The sequence below is a fragment of the Penicillium longicatenatum genome (genome assembly GCF_028827895.1).
Source record: "Penicillium longicatenatum strain IBT 33135 chromosome Unknown contig_2_segment0_segment0, whole genome shotgun sequence".
In the NCBI taxonomy this organism is placed as follows: domain Eukaryota; kingdom Fungi; phylum Ascomycota; class Eurotiomycetes; order Eurotiales; family Aspergillaceae; genus Penicillium; species Penicillium longicatenatum.
Window position 1 is genome coordinate 1345366 of NW_026643120.1, and position 18293 is coordinate 1363658.

Sequence of the window (18293 nt, forward strand, 5' to 3'; positions counted from 1 at the left end):
AGTTTCAAAAACTTTGAGCAATAGCTTAGGGAGACCTAGGCACTCGCATGCAAGCCCAAATTTACGAGGGCATGGGAACAATCATGATTAGCCCAGGCTAGCGGCGGGACTCCCGGAGTCCCGGTAGTTCATCAGCCCGCTTCAAGTACCCAACAACCAAAAAAAGAAAAATTGAGCTGAATAGGCCAAGCACTGCGAAGAGTCCACTGTGTAAACGTAAAGCAGTATTTGACCAAATTTTCTCATTTTCTAAAGGACAACCTTTACGGAGTAATTGAGTTCGAAAAAATCGTATACTAATCAGCACGTGATATACCGATAAGCGCCGTAATCGGATTAGGGCGGGGCCACTCACTTTTTGCAAAAAAGTTTAGAGTCATCGCGGGGTTTTTTCTTTACTCAAGCTAAAACTTGAGAGGCCAATCCTCCTTTATCCCGAGGGAGGGTATTTTCTGATTCAACTTTGAATCGGGGTAAACTTCACCATGACTTCCACCGATTCCTATATCGCCATCCCGGGCTCGGTGGCGTATTCCCGCTCTCGCGGTCATGCCATTGCTGCGAGCTTGGGTGTCAAGGATGTCCGAGCCCAGTGGGTTCACTATGTGCACACCTCGCAGCCCCTCAATGAATCGCAGCGTGCTGTTCTCGAGCAATTGCTGAAATACGGCGACATCACCGATATTCCCCCCACCTTCAACTCCGCCGATGGTCAGTTCGAGACCTTCTACATTTTCCCCCGAACCGGAACTATCTCGCCATGGAGTTCTCAAGCCACCGGTATTGCCCATGTATGTGGCTTGCGTCAATCCGTCGTGCGTATCGAGCGAGGTCTGAAAATCTCCTGCCTTCGCGAGGGAGCTCAAGATTACAAAGAGGGTTACAAGGATCTTCTGCACGACCGCATGACTCAGATCATCAGCGATGAGGAGCCTGACCTGCAATTGATGTTCTCGGAGCACGCTACTCAGCCTCTGAAGACCATCTCCTTGCAGGGCGGTGATAAGTCTCCCAAGCAGATTCTCCAGGAGGCCAACAAGGAATTGGGCCTTGCGCTGGATGACTCTGAGATTGAGTACTTGGCTGAGGCTTATGGCCCGAACGGTGCTATCGCTCGCGATCCTACCGATGTTGAGCTGTTCATGTTCGCCCAGGTTAACTCAGAGCACTGTCGCCACAAGCAATTCAACGCCTCGTGGGTCATTGATGGCGAGCAGATGCCCAACAGCCTCTTTGGCATGATCCGCAACACCCACAAGAAACACCCCGAACACACCGTCAGCGCTTACAGTGACAACTCTGCTGTGCTGGAAGGATCCGAAGCCGCCTTCTGGGCTCCTGACCCAACCACCGGAGAGTGGATGCACACCAAGGAAGTCGTTCACTTCTTGGCCAAGGTCGAAACCCACAACCACCCCACTGCTGTTTCCCCATACCCCGGTGCCGCTACCGGTGCCGGTGGAGAGATTCGTGATGAAGGTGCCACCGGTCGTGGCTCTCGCCCCAAGGCCGGTCTTTCCGGCTTCTGTGTCTCTGACCTCTTGATCCCCGGCTTCCAGCAGCCCTGGGAGATGGACGTCGGCAGGCCGAATCACATTGCAAGCAGCTTAGATATCATGCTAGAGGCTCCTATTGGTAGTGCTGCTTACAATAACGAGTTTGGTCGTCCTTGCACTGGTGGTTACTTCCGCACTCTCCTCACTGAGATTGATGTTGGAAATGGCCAGAAGGAGATCCGTGGATACCACAAGCCCATCATGATTGCTGGTGGTGTCGGTACTGTCCGTCCTCAGCACGCCTTGAAGAACCCCGATATTGTCAAGCCTGGTTCCTTCCTTGTTGTCTTGGGTGGCCCAGCCATGCTGATCGGTCTTGGAGGTGGTGCAGCCTCTAGTATCACTTCTGGCGAGGGTTCCGCAGATCTTGACTTTGCCAGTGTTCAGAGAGGAAACGCCGAGGTCCAGCGTAGAGCTCAGGAGGTCATCAACGCCTGTGTTGCAATGGGCGACCACAACCCCATCAAGTTCATTCACGATGTGGGTGCCGGTGGTTTGTCTAACGCTCTTCCCGAGTTGATTCATGATTCTGGCCTGGGAGCCAAATTCGAGCTGCGTGAGGTCGACAGCACCGACAAGAGCATGAGCCCCATGCAAATCTGGTGCTGTGAAGCTCAGGAGCGCTACGTTCTCGCTGTTGGTGAGGAAAGCATGAACAAGTTCACTGCTATTGCTCAGCGTGAACGCTGCGGTTTCTCTGTTGTTGGCCGTGGCGGCGGTGATTCTGAGGAAGAAAAGAGACTCATTCTTCTTGATCGCGATTCTAAGGAATACCCGTCTCCCATTGATCTGCCCTTGTCTGTACTATTTGGCAAGCCGCCGCGCATGACCAGGACCGTCGACTCGCGCAAGCTGACTTTGCCTGCTGTGGATTCCAGCCTCGTCAAGTACCTGCCTTCGCTCTCTACTAAGGTGGAGTTGGTCAGTGAGGCCGTCAACAGAGTTCTGTCCCTGCCTGCAGTCGGCTCCAAGTCTTTCTTGATCACCATCGGTGACCGTACTGTCGGTGGTCTTACTGCTCGTGACCAGATGGTCGGTCCATGGCAGACTCCCGTTGCCGATGTTTCGGTTACTGCCACCTCTCTGCTCCAGGGTGTGAAGACTGGTGAGGCTATGGCTATGGGTGAGAAGCCTACCCTGGCTCTGATCTCTGCGGCTGCCTCCGCCCGCATGGCCGTTGCTGAGTCCCTGATGAACATTGCTGCCGCTGATCTGGTGGATCGTCTTAGCCAAGTTAAGCTGTCCGCCAACTGGATGTCTGCTAGCAGCCACCCCGGTGAGGGCGCTGCTATCTATGAGGCCGTTGAGGCTATCGGTTTGGACCTCTGCCCCAAGCTCGGTATCAGTATTCCTGTTGGAAAAGACTCGATGTCCATGAAGATGAAGTGGAAGGACGAAGCTTCGAACGAGGCCAAGGAAGTTACAGCACCAATGTCGTGTGTCATCTCTGCCTTCGCTCCTGTGGGTGATTTCCGCAAGACCTGGACCCCCGCTCTTCGCAGCTTTGAGGAGGTTGGAGAGACTGTTCTAATGTTTGTTGACCTTGCCTTCGGTCGCAAGGCACTTGGTGGCTCGGCTCTTGCTCAGGTCTTTGGTGAAGTTGGTGCTGAATGCCCCGACATCCGCAATGTCGAGATCTTCCGTGACTACTTTGATGCTACCCAGCAGCTGCAGGAGTCTGGTATCGTTCTTGCCTACCACGACCGTTCCGATGGTGGCCTCTTGACCACTCTTGCTGAGATGATGTTCGCCGGTCGCTGCGGTGTTGAGATTATGACCGACAACTACGCCGCCTCCTTCCACACCCCGGATGTTGTCGATGCCCTCTTCAACGAGGAGCTTGGTGCCGTCTTCCAGGTTCGCAAGGAGCACGAGATTCAGTTCCGCTCTTGCTTCGCCACCTGCGGCCCCCCTGCCGGCCTGATCCACAAGATCGGTCGTGTCTCTGAGAAGAAGAAGCAGGACCTTGTCATCTACCACAAGGCTTCCCTCATCTACCGCAACACCCGCGCCAACCTGCAGCAGACCTGGGCCAAGACCTCCTACCACATGCAGAAGATCCGTGACAACGCCGAATGTGCTGAGCAGGAGTTTGAGAACATCTTGGACAACACCAACCCCGGTCTGTCCTGGAATCCCTCTTTCGATCCCAAGGACCGCGGCCTGCCCTTCATGACCAGCCTCTCCCAATACTCACCCTTCACCAACAAGCCTCGCGTTGCCATTCTGCGTGAGCAGGGTGTCAACAGTCAGGCCGAGATGGCCTTCGCCTTCCAGACAGCCGGCTTCTCTGCCGTGGACGTCCACATGACCGACATTATCTCCGGCCGTGTCTCCCTAGCCAGCTTCGCCGGTCTCGCCGCCTGCGGTGGTTTCTCATACGGTGACGTTCTGGGTGCCGGTCAAGGTTGGGCCAAGTCCGTCCTCCTGCACGAGAACACCCGCAAGGAGTTCCAGGCCTTCTTCGAGCGCCCTGACACCTTCGCTCTGGGTGTCTGCAACGGTTGTCAGTTCCTGTCTCGTGTGAAGGAGCTGATTCCCGGTACCCGCAACTGGCCCAGCTTCGAGCGTAACACCAGCGAGCAGTACGAGGGCCGTGTCTGCATGGTTCGCATCTCCGACCCTGACCCGTCGCGCCCCAGCGTCTTCTTCCACGGTATGGACGGTTCCTCGCTCCCAATTGCTGTTGCCCACGGTGAGGGACGTGCCTCGTTCGCTGGTACCCCTGGTACCTCTGCCTCCGACTTTGTCCGCGAGGGTCTTGCCCCTGTGCGCTTCGTCGACAATGCCACCCTCAAGCCTACTACCCGCTACCCATTCAACCCCAACGGTAGCCCTGAGGGTATTGCCGGTGTACGTAGCCCCGACGGCCGTGTGCTGGCCATCATGCCTCACCCTGAGCGTACTGTCATGAACGGTATTGCCAGTTACTTGCCCCAGGCCGCTGAGAACTGGGGAGATGTTGGTCCTTGGGGACGTATCTTCTTCAGTGCCAGACGCTGGGTCGGTTAGAGGGCTTATGATAGCCTAGGAAATTCTTTTCTTTCTGAATTTGCGCCATTGTGCTACATTTCTTTGTTGATATTTTGTTTTCGGTACAGGTTATATTGGAGTGGAAGGATTGTTAAAAGCATTAACGAAACAGACAAAACAGGACGCCCGAGATAAGAGGCATTGAAGATGCCGGTCTTTCACAGTAAAGATAGTAAAGATATACCAAAATTTAGCAAAATTTACTCCAATTTACTTTAGACTCATTCTACTAATCACTTAGTTACAGAATAAAGAAAAGGAAGCCTTTTAATATGAATTAGGGTTAGTTCCCTGTTTTCACTGAAGTCATGAAATGTCATAGTCATTGATCATAAGTCATCACAACCTTTTCTAGCGGCCCATGCCAACGCTGAATGCAGATTCTCTGGTATCAAGTTTCGAATTTTCTAGGCCAAACGCTTCCTCCACTCCAGCCTTTCCGCCAAAATGTTCCAGCTTGGCAGACCATCCGCACGAGCAATTCCCTTCAACCCATCCGCAACAAACCCCACCAAATGGTCGAATTGAAGCTTGAGATTCTGCATTTGGAGTTCATACGGCGATTCTCTGAACGAGATCGTCATAGTCTGTTCATGGTCAAGACCATCGTCCTCATCCTCGTCTGAATCGCTATCAAAGGAATTATCGATCCCGTTGCGCCGCGATTTACTCGGGATGAAACGAGAGTCTGACATCCCATCTTCCGAGGCAGCGATCGCATGCGCGTGTACAGCTTGCAAATCTGCAAAGTGGATGCACAAATCCAGAAGGGTGATTATGAGCTCATGGATTGGAGCAAGGTTCTCTGAAAGGAGACACTGGCTTTCGAGAGAGGACATATAGGACTGGTGAGCAGCGATCATGGCGTCCACATCCTCGGTGTTGGAGAGTGTGGAGCGCAATGATTGGTTTGCAGTTGATATCACGAAATAGGTAAGGTGTGAGTAGAGGATGTCTAGGAACCAGAGGAGGTGATGGTGAAGACCATGGACGAGGGTTTGTGCGCTTTCATCGGTAGGAACACGGGCATCTCGTACGCGTTGTCTGACGAGGGCGTATTTTGCACGTCGGATTTGCATAAGGAATCTGGCGATGCTTTGATATGACTGGATCGCGTCTTGAGTGATAATGTTTGCTATGGGCCATGGTAAGACGTAGTCAATGGATACCGATTCAAGGATGTGGACAGATCTGTTCTGATCGTGGTGTGAGGATCCGTCAGATCGGACAATAAGCCTAGATAGATCGATCTCAGGCATGACGCTGAATGCTGTTCGTGTTACTTCGGTGAGCAAGAACTTGTCATCCCAAGCGCGACTTCGGTCCATTAATTCGAAGATCTTAGTGTCGATTGTTCCGAGTATGCTTAGATCTTTTCCAAGGTAAACATGCTCTAGAGCATCGAGGGAGCTCCATAAACCGCATTGTTCGTCAAGTTCGGCTCGTAGAATTCCAGCACTGATGGAGTGGTTGGCATCAACCAGTTTGTCAAAAGTCGACTCCACTAAAGCAGAGAACGGAAGAGATATAAGGGATGGCTCTGAGAATTTATGATGGTCAAATAGTGTTTCCGGGGTTTCAAAAGACTCTGGTCGTTCTGGAAGCGCGTTCAAATGTCGTAAGAAAACCATGCTCTTTCCCGTTGTGAAGACTCTGTTAACGGCAGGCTCTAGGAACTGAGGAATGTTTTGTCGATTGAGACCCTCATCGAGCACATGCCAGTCATGCCACAGATTTCGTAAATCTCTGTTTTCCCGGTTCACCCGCACGAAAAAAGCAGTGTCTAGAGGATCGACTTGTCCAGTCTCCATCCAAAGCTGAATGGATCGAGTATACGTCTTGAAGCACGAAAAGAAGAGCGCACTGAGCCTTTTAGTTGCATTTTCATCACCAACGGCTTCTTGCATGCATACTGAATCATAGAGCAAGTCGAGGCACCGCATTGGTTGTATGTGATCTTGTTTCAATCTGGTAATGAGATCGGCCAGAACCAATAGATGGTGAGAACGCAGGCGGACGTCATCCAATAGCTGGAGAAGGCTGACTGTCGAGCCAGGAGAAAGATATCGACATTGCGTTTGAGAAAGCAGACTGTCGAACTCGAGTAGACGTTCCTCAAGGCACCGGCTGAAGGTCTGCATATAAGGGATAGTCTGCGGGATGTGGGTGAACCGTCGTACGGCATCGATTTTAGCACCAATCTCGGTGAACGAATGCAAAAGTGAGGATAGGGCTTTTCTGGATGAATGTGCAAGAATATAACTGTGATCCATTTCGACATCATCATCCAGGCGCCAGAAGATGGAGGTTGGCAGACCCTGCAGCATGAAGATTGTTTCTCTAGCCAGCTGCAATTCAGTGATGACTCGAGACGGATTTTGGTCCCGTTGAGTGACATGGTGATAGTTTTCTGGTCTCCAAAACTGAACTTTTTCTATAGTGGCGATGAGTTCTTTGTCCTCTCCCGAAACAAAGATTTCGTCTGGAATAACATAGTCCTGTTCTGAGAAACTAGGGGTGCGAGGCGGAGCTCGAGGACGCGACTCTTCGCTGGAGAGGGAAGCTAATTCATCATCTGATGAGTCTGCAGTGAAATCCACCTGCTCCCATATGTCTTCTTCACCGAAGGCACCGCCCAGGCCCTTCTCATACAATGACAATGACTCCTCCTCCGGTACCTGGATTGGCTTGGAAAGATTGTCCAACTTTGATAATGTAGCTGGGCGATCAGATAGTTGCAGGAGTAAGCTCAGGATCTCTGGGGTCCAAGAGCTGCGATAACCCTCTAATTCCACGAGGCGTTCCCGCAGAGCCTCAGCCAATTCATCTCGATTGACGACCTGGAATTTCTCCTGCAGGCCTTCCAGCTGGCGGGCCACCGCAAATTGATCAGTGAGACTATGACCACTTGGGCGTAAAGATCCCTGAACCCGGCGCTTGAGGTTCAAGACGCGTGTGGACTCCTAAACATGACAATGAGCGCCAAGTCCCGCAAGACAACAATGGAATACTTACTTTCTGGTCAGCGGGGAATTTGACCACGGCGGCGATCAATTCATCGGTCAGGGATACCAGGGCTGCAAGACCCATGATGGACCCTGAAACCAGAATATCTAAATCAAGAGTGAGCGCTAAGTGTGGATAAAGATGGTTAAATTGGCCGCGCGGAAAGCCAACTGGATGACGCGGCGGCACCTAGACCTGAAGGAGTAAAGTGGCTCCGGAGTTCCTTAACAGTGTTTCTTCCCCCCCTTTCACATCTTATCACTCACCACCCATCATGGCGATCGCACGTCCGATTCGCATGCTAGGCGCTGCGTGCGTCCTGTTGACTCTATTTCTCATCTTCAATCTACACCAATCCTCTGATCAACCTTCTACTAAATTGACGAATGGAATGACTCGGGATCCCCTTCTAGACCGTTCGTTACTTGCCACATCCCCGTTCACATCTATCCAACAACCACAGCATCACTGACGCTTAAAAATAGCCACGGGAGAACCGGACGGATACTTATGGCGGGCCGACGAAAATGATTATTCTCCCGATAGCGCAAACTCGGCGCGCACCAATGCCGCCCTGATCACGTTGGTGCGCAATGAGGAACTTAACGACCTGCTCAAGACTATGCGCGACCTCGAGCGCACTTGGAACAGCAAGTTCAACTATCCCTATATCTTCTTCAACGATGTTCCTTTCACAGAGGAATTCAAGCAGAAGACTCAGGCTGCCACCAAAGCCGCTGTTCAATATGGTTCGCACCCTCCCCCGAATCTTTCGATTCGTCTGTTCTCCCAATTCCGAAGCTTATCTAACCGTTCGGTCTATAGAATTGGTGCCCAAGGAGCACTGGGAGGTCCCTGACTGGATCAACATGGATCTTTTCCGCGAGTCCGCCCAGATGCTGGAGGAGCAGAACATCCAGTACGCGTCGAAGATCTCCTATCACCAGATGTGTCGCTGGAACAGCGGCATGTTCTACAAGCACCCTGCCCTCGAGAAATACCGCTACTACTGGCGCATTGAGCCCAAGGTCCAATTCTTCTGCGATGTTGACTATGACGTCTTCCGATACATGGAGGATCGCAACAAGACCTATGGCTTCACCATCAACCTCTACGATGCTCCCCAGACAATCGCAACCCTCTGGCCTCAGACTAAGAAGTTTTTGGCTGCCAACCCGTCGTATCTGAGCGAAAACAACATGTGGGACTGGATCACTGATGACCAGGCTCGCCCTGAGCACAATGAGATGGCCAACGGTTACTCCACCTGTCATTTTTGGTCTAACTTTGAGATCGGTGACTTGGATTTCTTCCGTGGTGAAAAGTACGAGGCCTACTTCCAGCACCTCGACCGTGCCGGTGGCTTCTTCTACGAGCGCTGGGGCGATGCGCCCGTCCACTCGCTTGGTATCGGTCTGTTCGCCGACTCTAATAATGTACACTGGTATGCTTCCCTTATTTTAGCCCTCTATACAAACCCCCATTTTAGAACTCCACTAACCTTATACAGGTTCCGTGATATTGGGTACAACCATATCCCCTACTACAACTGCCCCAACTCACCCAAGTGCTCCGGATGCGAGGCCGGCCAGTTCTTCGGTGGTGCCGACTGGCTGTCCAAGGAAGATTGCCGCCCGACCTACTTCAAGTATGTCGGAACACACTAAGTGATAGACGACGGTGATCTACGTTTGAGACCTTGTCATTTTGATGACTTGACCTTGCATTATCTTTCGCATACCTGATGAGTATATTTTCCCCGACACTCGGTGGTTTGGGTACCCGGCGTTTTGAGCGGACACATACCTATTGATGAAACATTGTGCCCTTCCCCATTTGGATTCCCTTTTCCCTTTTTTTCACCAGGGTTTCGTTTTCTCTGTTGCCTCATAAATCGCGTTCTGGACGTGGATGTTGTCTGAGAGTTGAAGCCGATCTGGCCTTCTTTGTACTTATATTGATTGCACATTGCCAAATTTCCTGGATGTGGATTCTTTTTATATGTTGGCTTTGTGCCTTAGTGTCACCGCCTGTTTCGCACCGAAGATATCTGTATGCTCAAAGCACTGAGAATAGATTTGTTCAATGATGAACCGAGCCTTGGGAGATGAGCGTTGTGTAAAGAATAGCCTGCACAACTCATGGAACGTCTACGAGTCATGACCTGACAACACGAGGAACTGAAGAAACACGACAAAGATTAAATAAGCACCAATCATGGTACACAAGACCCTTTTCCAGACAACGGCACTAACAACACAGGAGATCTCTAAAAGTATGTATACAGCTTTCAATCTTCTACCCGATTAGCGTCCCAGCCAACGCGAACGGATGCGCATGATCATAGCCATCGGTGACACGGGGGAAGTTTGTGTGGGTACGGTACGGAGTGAGAAAGAAAATTGATGAGGCGCGGGGGGGTTTGGTGTAAAAACACAAGACAAAATTCAAGACGCTAATTTACTCCTCCTGGGGGAAGAGCTCTTCCCGGAGAGCGACACCAAGCTGCTGGCGCAGACCCTCAAGAGCCTCGAGGTATTGCTTGTACTGTTCCTGGTTCTCGACCTTGGCCTTGATGCCTGTTGAATTGCGTTAGCCATTGGTATGATATAGCGGGGTGGATTCAGGAATGCAATATTGCGTTAATATTGCAATTCGCATCAAAAAGGGGTTTCGCATACCCTCGAAAACGCGGACAGCAGTGGGGTAGTCGTTAACACGGCGAGCGGCGTGCAAAGCCGCAGTGAGGACCTCAACGGAGGGAACGAGATCGTAGGCGAAGCAGTTGTTCAGGTTGCGCTGAGCGAGATAAGATTAGCGATCATCTCTAGGGACAATGGGAAGAAGATCGATAGAAATTGACGATCGGGCAAGATCGGCCACAGATATCGCATTCCGGGGAGGGTGAGTAGATTCAATCTTACCTGAAGCTCGAAAACATCCTGCACACCCTCGAACTCCTTCTCAAATCTGCAATTGAGACACAAAGTCAGCAAGGCCAGTTCTTATCGGACATAGACTAGCACTGATATGGGGTCAGGATAGCGCTTCCAGCGACTCCCGACCCGGTCCCCTCATTCCGAGTTCCACCGATGCTAATGGCGAGATGTATCGTACCGTGCAGAGAACTCCTCGTATGTCTCGTCCTCGTGGCCGGAGGAGAGCTTAGCGGTAGTGCCGAAAGTGCGGGCGCGGGCGGCCATGGTGATGGGGGTCTGCACCCGGGAGCGGACCAGAGGAGCTCGGACGAAGCTGGCAGGGCGGACGGCGCGGGTCGCGACACGGAAGATAGAGAAAGACGACATGGCGGGTCGGTAGATTGGACCGGAGTCAATTGGAGGGAGGTGATGAGGGGAGAGTGGATGGAGACGGGGAAGGGAGGAGGACGAAGTTGTCGTGTACCCGGCTGGATTTTGCGGGTGGTGTGGTGTCGTTGCCTGAGGCTACGCTGAGTCATCACGCCGACATGGCCCGGCGCCGTTTGATCTCAAACACTTTCTTCTGATTGGTGGAGCCATACTTGACAGCTTCAAGTGCGTGTCATATCCGCTACAATTGTATGGGTTTGAGCTAATGGGTGTTAATATACCAATCAATTGATGGGAGATTATTCTTTCAATGTATATCGTGCAAGCTTAAAACATGTCCAAGCCACACTGACAGGATTCTCGGTGAAAACTTATCATCCAATCGGAGTAACGCTAATATATATTTTGTAGCCGCGAATAAACATTAGGAAGTAGAAGGTTAGAGACTTTCATCCGAGGTCTGACATACAAAATCTTGGTTGATACTAGTGAATACTGCTTGAGGAATTTCTCAAATAGGTATGCATTAGGTACATACAGCCTGACGAGCCCAACCAAAGAAGCTACCTGCACTTGATGAATAGTACGGTGGTGGAAAGGATCAAGATCATACGACTGGAACCAAGCCCCATAGATAAGCGAAATATCGCAACCAATCGATCAAGGCTTAGGTCAAAACCAAGACATGCTACTCGTTGTTACACGTAAGGCACCGTTAAACTCAAGAGGTGTATACATAGGCGAAACCCGAGGTTAGTTAGGTCTCTGTTGTCGTCTCTCAATTTAAGATTGACAACCCATCCTATTCTACATTTAATTTTCATATCAAGTGATCAATTTCCCAGAATTTGCCTAGGTCATATCGCTCGACAGAATTTTGTTTTGTGTTTTGTGGTGTGTTTGGGAATATGTACTCTTGGTGCCCATCGCACCAATTGATTCACTCTCGCTTGGTCAGGTTGTATCATTTTTCACAAAAGGAGTCATTTCTATTGGACTTTGACATTATCCCTAGGCTAAAATTGGTATGGATTTGTCTTGCCTAGGGACTGCAAATAACATAGCTATAAAAGCTTTGTTAGTTGACTTCTAGGAATTTGTACTAGAGGCCGATTATCTACATTCCCTAGTGAAAATCCACAGCTAGCGTCTATATCTGTCTACATGGACCTGTCGGGACGCAGCAAATTTAGCTCACGGAATCAAGATTCGATCTGTATTGTTTCAACCTTGGCATTCGACGGGCAAACATCTACTGGGCATATGAACTTACGGTGTCATAAGCCACGTAGGGGATCTCTCTCTAAGTCATATCCTTCATTTCTTCTGTCATTGATCTAGAGACATGGAACAGTACCATTGATCGAATATATTGCGGTCAATGGAGATAGGATGATGGAGGATATCCTTGGAACGAAAGCGAGGCTATTCAACCCTTTTATACCTTCGATGTACCTCGCGACTTGAGAATTGCACTGAATATAGAGCCTTGTCACCTCAAAGCAGCTACCTGGGCAATAGAGCTTCTGAAATAAGCACTACACAGAATATTCAAAGCAAAATGAGGCTTAAAGGGTGTGTAGGGACTTCTTTCACGTAGCTATCCAACCGGGTTGCACACATTGTTGAGTAATGCATATTGTCCCGACAGTCTGCCGAATCAAGGTAATTCTGGTCAATGGAAATATGGCTGTGGATGATCAAAATGCCAACCTTAAAATACGATTTTGAAGTATGATAGAAAATGGATTGCCCAAGGAGCGGAAGTGTAGGTGGAGGAGTATTGTCCAATGGGAGAAATGGAAAAATATTCCGATTGGAAAAAGAAAACCGAAAGAATGATTGGGTATTATTTACTCCATCTCCGATTGCAATTTGATGGAGAGAAAATACGGTCATATCTAATGAGTGATTTCATCTATAAGAAGTTCCATTGAAATGCAAATTTCTTATTCATTATTATATTAATACTACCTGGGGGTCCAGGATGCGAGGTGTGTACCTGAGGCGATACCTGAAAGTCTAACATCCTGGGTCTATGGATCCCTTTGAGAATCTACATCTAGTTAGTCGCAGGTGCGGAGATTGCCTCGGGCTCGATGATCAATAATCGAAGCCTTACCCGCATCGGCTGGGGTAGTCCTTCACAAAAAGGGGTAGTACAGCCTCGGCTGGGGAGTATAGATCCCATTGTGGATGGCGCACTTTTCATAGTGATGGGCCTGATTGTAACCCTCTTTTAGGTGAGCCTCTGATAGGAAGGCTCAAAAATCACCGAGAGACTCGGGCAGACCTGAGGAGGATCCTGGAATGGCCCATTCAAAACTTACCTTATGAATAATCTTAGAAGAAAAGCATTGGGGCTGATCCCCGCAAACAGTGATGCACATGTGACACTCCGGAGTACAATTTTCTTGATAACATCACCACCAGAAGAGACCGCAGATATTCTAGGGGATAGTAGAAGGAATTGAATTAATCATAGAAATTAATCAGATCATCATGACCAGATTCGCAGACCAGGGACGAGGACAATGGCTTATTGTGGTCGGAACAGTACGGCTGCTGATTTTCCCCCTTTTACGGCGGCGCTAGGCCCCATTGGGAACCCAGCGGACGCGCCGGACGCAAAAAGTAACTTGTTCTCCTGTTTTTGTCTTTTCTTTCCTACAACGTCGGTCCTTTCCATTTCTTTTTTGTTGACTGCTTGCGGGAAAAGGATCACCATCTCCTGGACTCGGCCTCGTCTTTAATACTTTTTTAATTTTCTTTTTTCCCCTTCGGCCTCATCGTCCATCGGACCCCCGTTCACCATGGCAGCCGAATTCCTCCAGAATGTGCCCCTCCCATCCATTGATCGGCCATTTGGCGTGCATCTATGGCCTCTTTTCGACAAGGCCTTCGAACAGGTCAAGGGATACCCTGCCAGCGAGTTCAAGTTCCAGGAGGGCGTGACTCCCATGTCCACCCTTAAGGAGACCGTGATGATGCTCGTGACCTACTACGTGGTTATTTTCGGTGGCCGTGAGGTCATGAAGAACTTCTCCGCTTTCAAGCTGAACACTCTCTTCATGATTCACAACCTGGTCCTGACCATCATCAGTGGTGTCTTGCTGGTCCTGTTCCTGGAACAGCTGATCCCCACCCTCTGGCACCACGGCGTTTTCTACGCTATCTGTGACCACCGCGGTGGTTGGACACAGCCTCTCATTGTTCTCTACTACGTGAGTATCAAATCGCGCATATATGAGAAAGCGATGTCACTAACCTCAATTCTTCAATAGCTGAACTACCTCAACAAGTACTGGGAGTTCATCGACACCGTTTTCCTTGTCCTCAAGAAGAAGCCCCTGACCTTCCTCCACACCTACCACCACGGTGCCACTGCTCTTCTGTGCTACACTCAGCTCATTGGCCTGACTGCTGTGTCATGGGTTCCCATCACCATCAACCTGCTAGTCCACGTTGTGATGTACTGGTACTACTTCCAGAGTGCCCGTGGTGTCCGTATCTGGTGGAAGAAGTACATCACCATGCTGCAGATCCTCCAGTTCGTCATTGACGTTGGTAAGTACACCTGATCTTGATTTTCATTCGCTGTCCTCCAATGCTAATGACTGCGCATAGGCTTCATCTACTTCGCCTCCTACAGCTACTTCTCTTCCACCTACTTCCCCTGGGCTCCCAACGCGGGCAGCTGCGCTGGTGAGGAGTTCGCCGCTTTCGCCGGTATTGCCATTATCACCTCGTACCTGTTCCTGTTCATCGGTTTCTACATCGCCACCTATAAGAAGGAGGTTAAGGTCGGCCGCCCCCGTCGCAACACCGGCAAGAAGTCCCTGATCGACATGAAGAATTTCGAGATCCCCTCCCCCGTTGCCGCCGATGCCAAGTCGAACGGCTCTGCTTCCTCCACCGGCCGTTCCAACGGCCCAGTCACTCGCTCCCGCAAGGCATAAGTGACTTGCTGAAATTCCTATTTGATGCGTATCGGTCGCGCATGTGGAGTGGTGAGATGAGCATCGTCGTGTGAATACGGCAATGCATTGAACCATCCAAAAAAATAGGGCAGAAAGTTATTCGAACATTTCCGTACCTCGAACATGCGAGCAGAAGCTGATCGACGCGGTTCCTGCTCCATGATGATTCACTTTCTAATTGTTTTTAATGAACGACCTTTCACGATGCTAGGCTCGACAGTCTGGCGGTCTATGCGACATGGGCTCTGTGAGGAATGGGTATGTCGGGGGGATTGGTGTCCGACGTCGGAAGAGGGAAATCAACCCCTAGGACTAGGCATTTTCTTTCTTCGTTTTTCTTTCACTCGGGTGGGCTGTCGGACAGTCTCGGCTCGGTTGTATTTTATAATGTCATCTTCTGTTCATGTTTGTCGTTGTTACCCCTTAGCCTGCTGGCGGCAGGCCTTTTGACTGCCCTTTGTTAGCAATATAGATATTAAGCCACATATGCTAAATATAATTCATGCGAAACTTGATCGGATCATTAGTAATTCGGTGGTTGGGATCGAAAGCAACGCAAGGAATACCAGCATGGCATTTGCATGGCTCCAGTCCCTATTGCAATGGACCCGTGTACACCTGCAGCTCATTGCGTCTCGCATGCAGACCACGGATCCGAAGAATCCATATGATAGAACGAAAGGAAAGGAGTCCCTTCACCTTCCATAATCCCTCAAAGCTCCATATTGACAAAAGCAAAACAAATATACCACGTTGATGGGGAAACGACAGTCGAAGCTCAATGTGCTACATCACATCGACGGTCCCACAAAATGCAGGAACTGACTCGGGGTGTAGATCCATGCATAAGGAGGCGTGTGTAACGGGGGACAAATAAACGCCACGAAGTGACAGATCCAGCATGGCATGGCAAGCATGGCAGGTCGGGGAAAGTAGAGATCATCCTCCCAATTCGATTCGAAATCATGCCCGCCTTTTCTTCCAGCCATCCTTGTAGAAGGTAAACTTCAGTATTGGAGGCCGATCAGATCCATCTGGCGCACGGCGTGGTCAATCATTGAAGATTTTCAACTCTCCTGAACTTTCTTCCAGCCTTCGTCATCCAGCCACACCGCATGGGAGGATGATTGTGGTGTGCAGCGTGCAGTGACAGATCGTTCAGCCATCCAGCAGCGTGGCCGGGAGATATTCAATAGTCTGTAGATCCGAAGCTAGAGATACGTTCAGACCTCGGGTAACTCGGACAGTTAGACAATGCAATACAGAGTGCCTTGCTTGGAACCCCGTGAGCCAGGATGCGTGGAATGACAATGACAAAATTGACCGGAAGCATGAGGCCTATGATGCAGGGCCCACGTAACCGGAGCATGGCCAAGGCGTCAGCACAGAGCACCAGCAAAAGCTTACAAGTTGCCATGTCGACGGGGCATGGCGAGTCGCCAGAGTTATGGTTCTGCAGTTCTAGGACCGACCGATTCCAAAGTTGAGGGGCATGTCGGCAGATGGATAAGTCAGACAACACGAAACAGTGGAGGTCGGGGCCGGCGGTTATACCGGCATGCAATCCAGGTCTACTAAAGCGGAGGATCAATACTTCAAGTGGACCGCCGCTGTCAGATAGAAGCGTGGATCCTTGAAGGTGTTCCTGTCGATCAGGTTGGGAAAGGTCAAAGGTCTGAAGTATTAGCTCCGGAGGTTCCTTGCCTGATGTGGGTGGAACGGAAGAATAAGCTGGTCATAGGTTGTGGATGGCGTGGTATTTTTATTGGTGAATGATGTCAGTTGGCTTTTTAGGCTATAAATAATCGAAACGATAGCGCGACAGTGCGTACTATAACCCGGAGAAAATTCGCCGATACACTTGACTCCACGCAAGGAGCGAGTCGCTGCTCCAGTTTTTTTATTGCTTTTTATTGCTTTGTACGGATTTGGAGTACTCTTATGGAATCGATCTGATTTCTTTTTCCTAATAGCGGGACTAGAGAATTACGTGCAGCTTGGCGAATATATACTGGACTTTTTTTTTTCGCATTGCTATCCAATTGGCGTTAGGCCCCCTGTGGCCCTTAACAGTAAAGAATGGACCTGGGTGTATCTTGTGCCTGTCTAGATCCCTGAGAATTCTCCTGTGAACACTTGACGACCTAGATCCTTTAACGTAATGTGTAGTTGGGCACATTTACATAGGCCACCTGGTCGGGCCCCCCTGAGGCCCTTCAGCATAGCACAGGCCCTTAGACCCTTTAGGGTTAAAGGGCGGGGCTCCTATCTGTACCTGACTAGATGGAAAAGCGTGGATAAACCCCCTGGCATAGGACGCGTTCTGAAAAAAAAAAATCAATGAAAAGAAAAAAAGAAAAAGGCCAAAACTCGGTAGGAAGATACCGGACTCCACCGACGAAGTTACGTCCCCAAGGAGTTCGTCGTAGCGTGTTTGAGTTATACATGCCCCACTGTTCTGGAGCGGCGGCTAACTTGGCAACTGTTTAGAGGTTCCATCTTGATTCCCGAGCGCTTCCACGGATTGCCTTTCGGAGCTCCTATAAGCCGTGGTATGATTTGAACTCATTCTCGAGGCGATGATCTTTTCTATTTTGAATTGTCCGTTGATTGCTTTCTTCACTGTGCAGCTGCAATCTAATTGCTGCCGCCATCTGCTAGTGATGTTGAAAGCCAATGATACCGCACAGTCCTGACTTGCGGCAAGCCCCAGCGTTGGGCGCATGGACCAAGTAACCAACGACAGCTCACGTTGATCTATCAGATTTTTCTCCGGCGTTACAGCTGTAAAGTTTGGTCCCAGCCTCGCCACGATGTGCGTAATGGTGAAACGGCCCAATCCTTAGCATCCTTAGGGGTAGCGCCCCCCTCCATCCCAGGTCTCAGCTGCAAGGGTGCTGCGCTCCCACCCTGCGCCAATCACATCATGCGTGGATATCCTCCGCCAATAGGCGACTTCACTAGCTGGGGGCACATTCAACCAATCCAGGATGCGCACTCCTTCTGCAGGAGATAGTGAAAAGCCAAAAACAAAACCAAGAAAGCCACTCGGCCAGGGACGTACAATACAGGATTCCGACTTCGACTACACGTGGACAGGGATTGAAAATGATTGTCCCCTCTTTCATGCAGGCGCTTGGTCTAAAAAAGCCCATCCCCTCCCTGTGGATCAATTCCTGACGGGTGGGACTCTTTTCTTCATACTTGAACCTTGGATGGCATCGAGGGCTTTAATCCTGGTTCCACTAGCTTTAAAGTCCTTCTTTTCCCTTGGCCCCGTTTTGCAGGATCGGATCTCCTAGATCAGTCTGTGACATATTCTTAACCCGGGGACCTGCCGACCTCTCTGGGCTTTTGCATTGCAAGTCTCGGGGTGGAATCCTCGTCTTATCTTCTCTACATCACCGCGG

At 50.3% G+C, this 18293-nt stretch overlaps 5 protein-coding genes across 5 annotated transcripts; 3 read left to right on the forward strand and 2 right to left on the reverse strand.

Moving 5' to 3' along the window:
- Positions 1-485: 485 nt before the first annotated feature.
- Positions 486-4568, forward strand: N7484_003031 (phosphoribosylformylglycinamidine synthase; the record flags this gene model as incomplete). Its single annotated transcript, XM_057113451.1, has 1 exon — positions 486-4568. One exon carries the CDS (start codon positions 486-488, stop codon positions 4566-4568), a length of 4083 nt encoding a protein of 1360 aa, XP_056973591.1.
- A 428-nt stretch (positions 4569-4996) lies between these two features.
- N7484_003032 (uncharacterized protein) lies at positions 4997-7679 on the reverse strand (the record flags this gene model as incomplete). Its single annotated transcript, XM_057113452.1, has 2 exons — positions 4997-7552; positions 7605-7679. The coding sequence occupies 2 exons, from the start codon at positions 7677-7679 to the stop codon at positions 4997-4999; spliced, it is 2631 nt and encodes an 876-aa protein (XP_056973592.1).
- A 190-nt stretch (positions 7680-7869) lies between these two features.
- On the forward strand, positions 7870-9262 carry N7484_003033 (glycosyltransferase family 15 protein; the record flags this gene model as incomplete). The annotated part of the gene is made up of 4 exons (XM_057113453.1): positions 7870-8011; positions 8081-8374; positions 8421-9039; positions 9106-9262. 4 exons carry the CDS (start codon positions 7870-7872, stop codon positions 9260-9262), a joined length of 1212 nt encoding a protein of 403 aa, XP_056973593.1.
- Positions 9263-9776: 514 nt separating this feature from the next.
- N7484_003034 (cytochrome c oxidase subunit VI) lies at positions 9777-11038 on the reverse strand (the record flags this gene model as incomplete). The annotated part of the gene is made up of 4 exons (XM_057113454.1): positions 9777-10174; positions 10277-10394; positions 10520-10565; positions 10713-11038. Coding segments are annotated over 4 exons (609 nt in total), but the record flags the coding sequence as incomplete, so codon positions are not given.
- Positions 11039-13716: 2678 nt separating this feature from the next.
- On the forward strand, positions 13717-14862 carry N7484_003035 (elongation of very long chain fatty acids protein; the record flags this gene model as incomplete). The annotated part of the gene is made up of 3 exons (XM_057113455.1): positions 13717-14127; positions 14188-14470; positions 14531-14862. The coding sequence occupies 3 exons, from the start codon at positions 13717-13719 to the stop codon at positions 14860-14862; spliced, it is 1026 nt and encodes a 341-aa protein (XP_056973595.1).
- Between the last annotated feature and the right edge of the window lie 3431 nt (positions 14863-18293).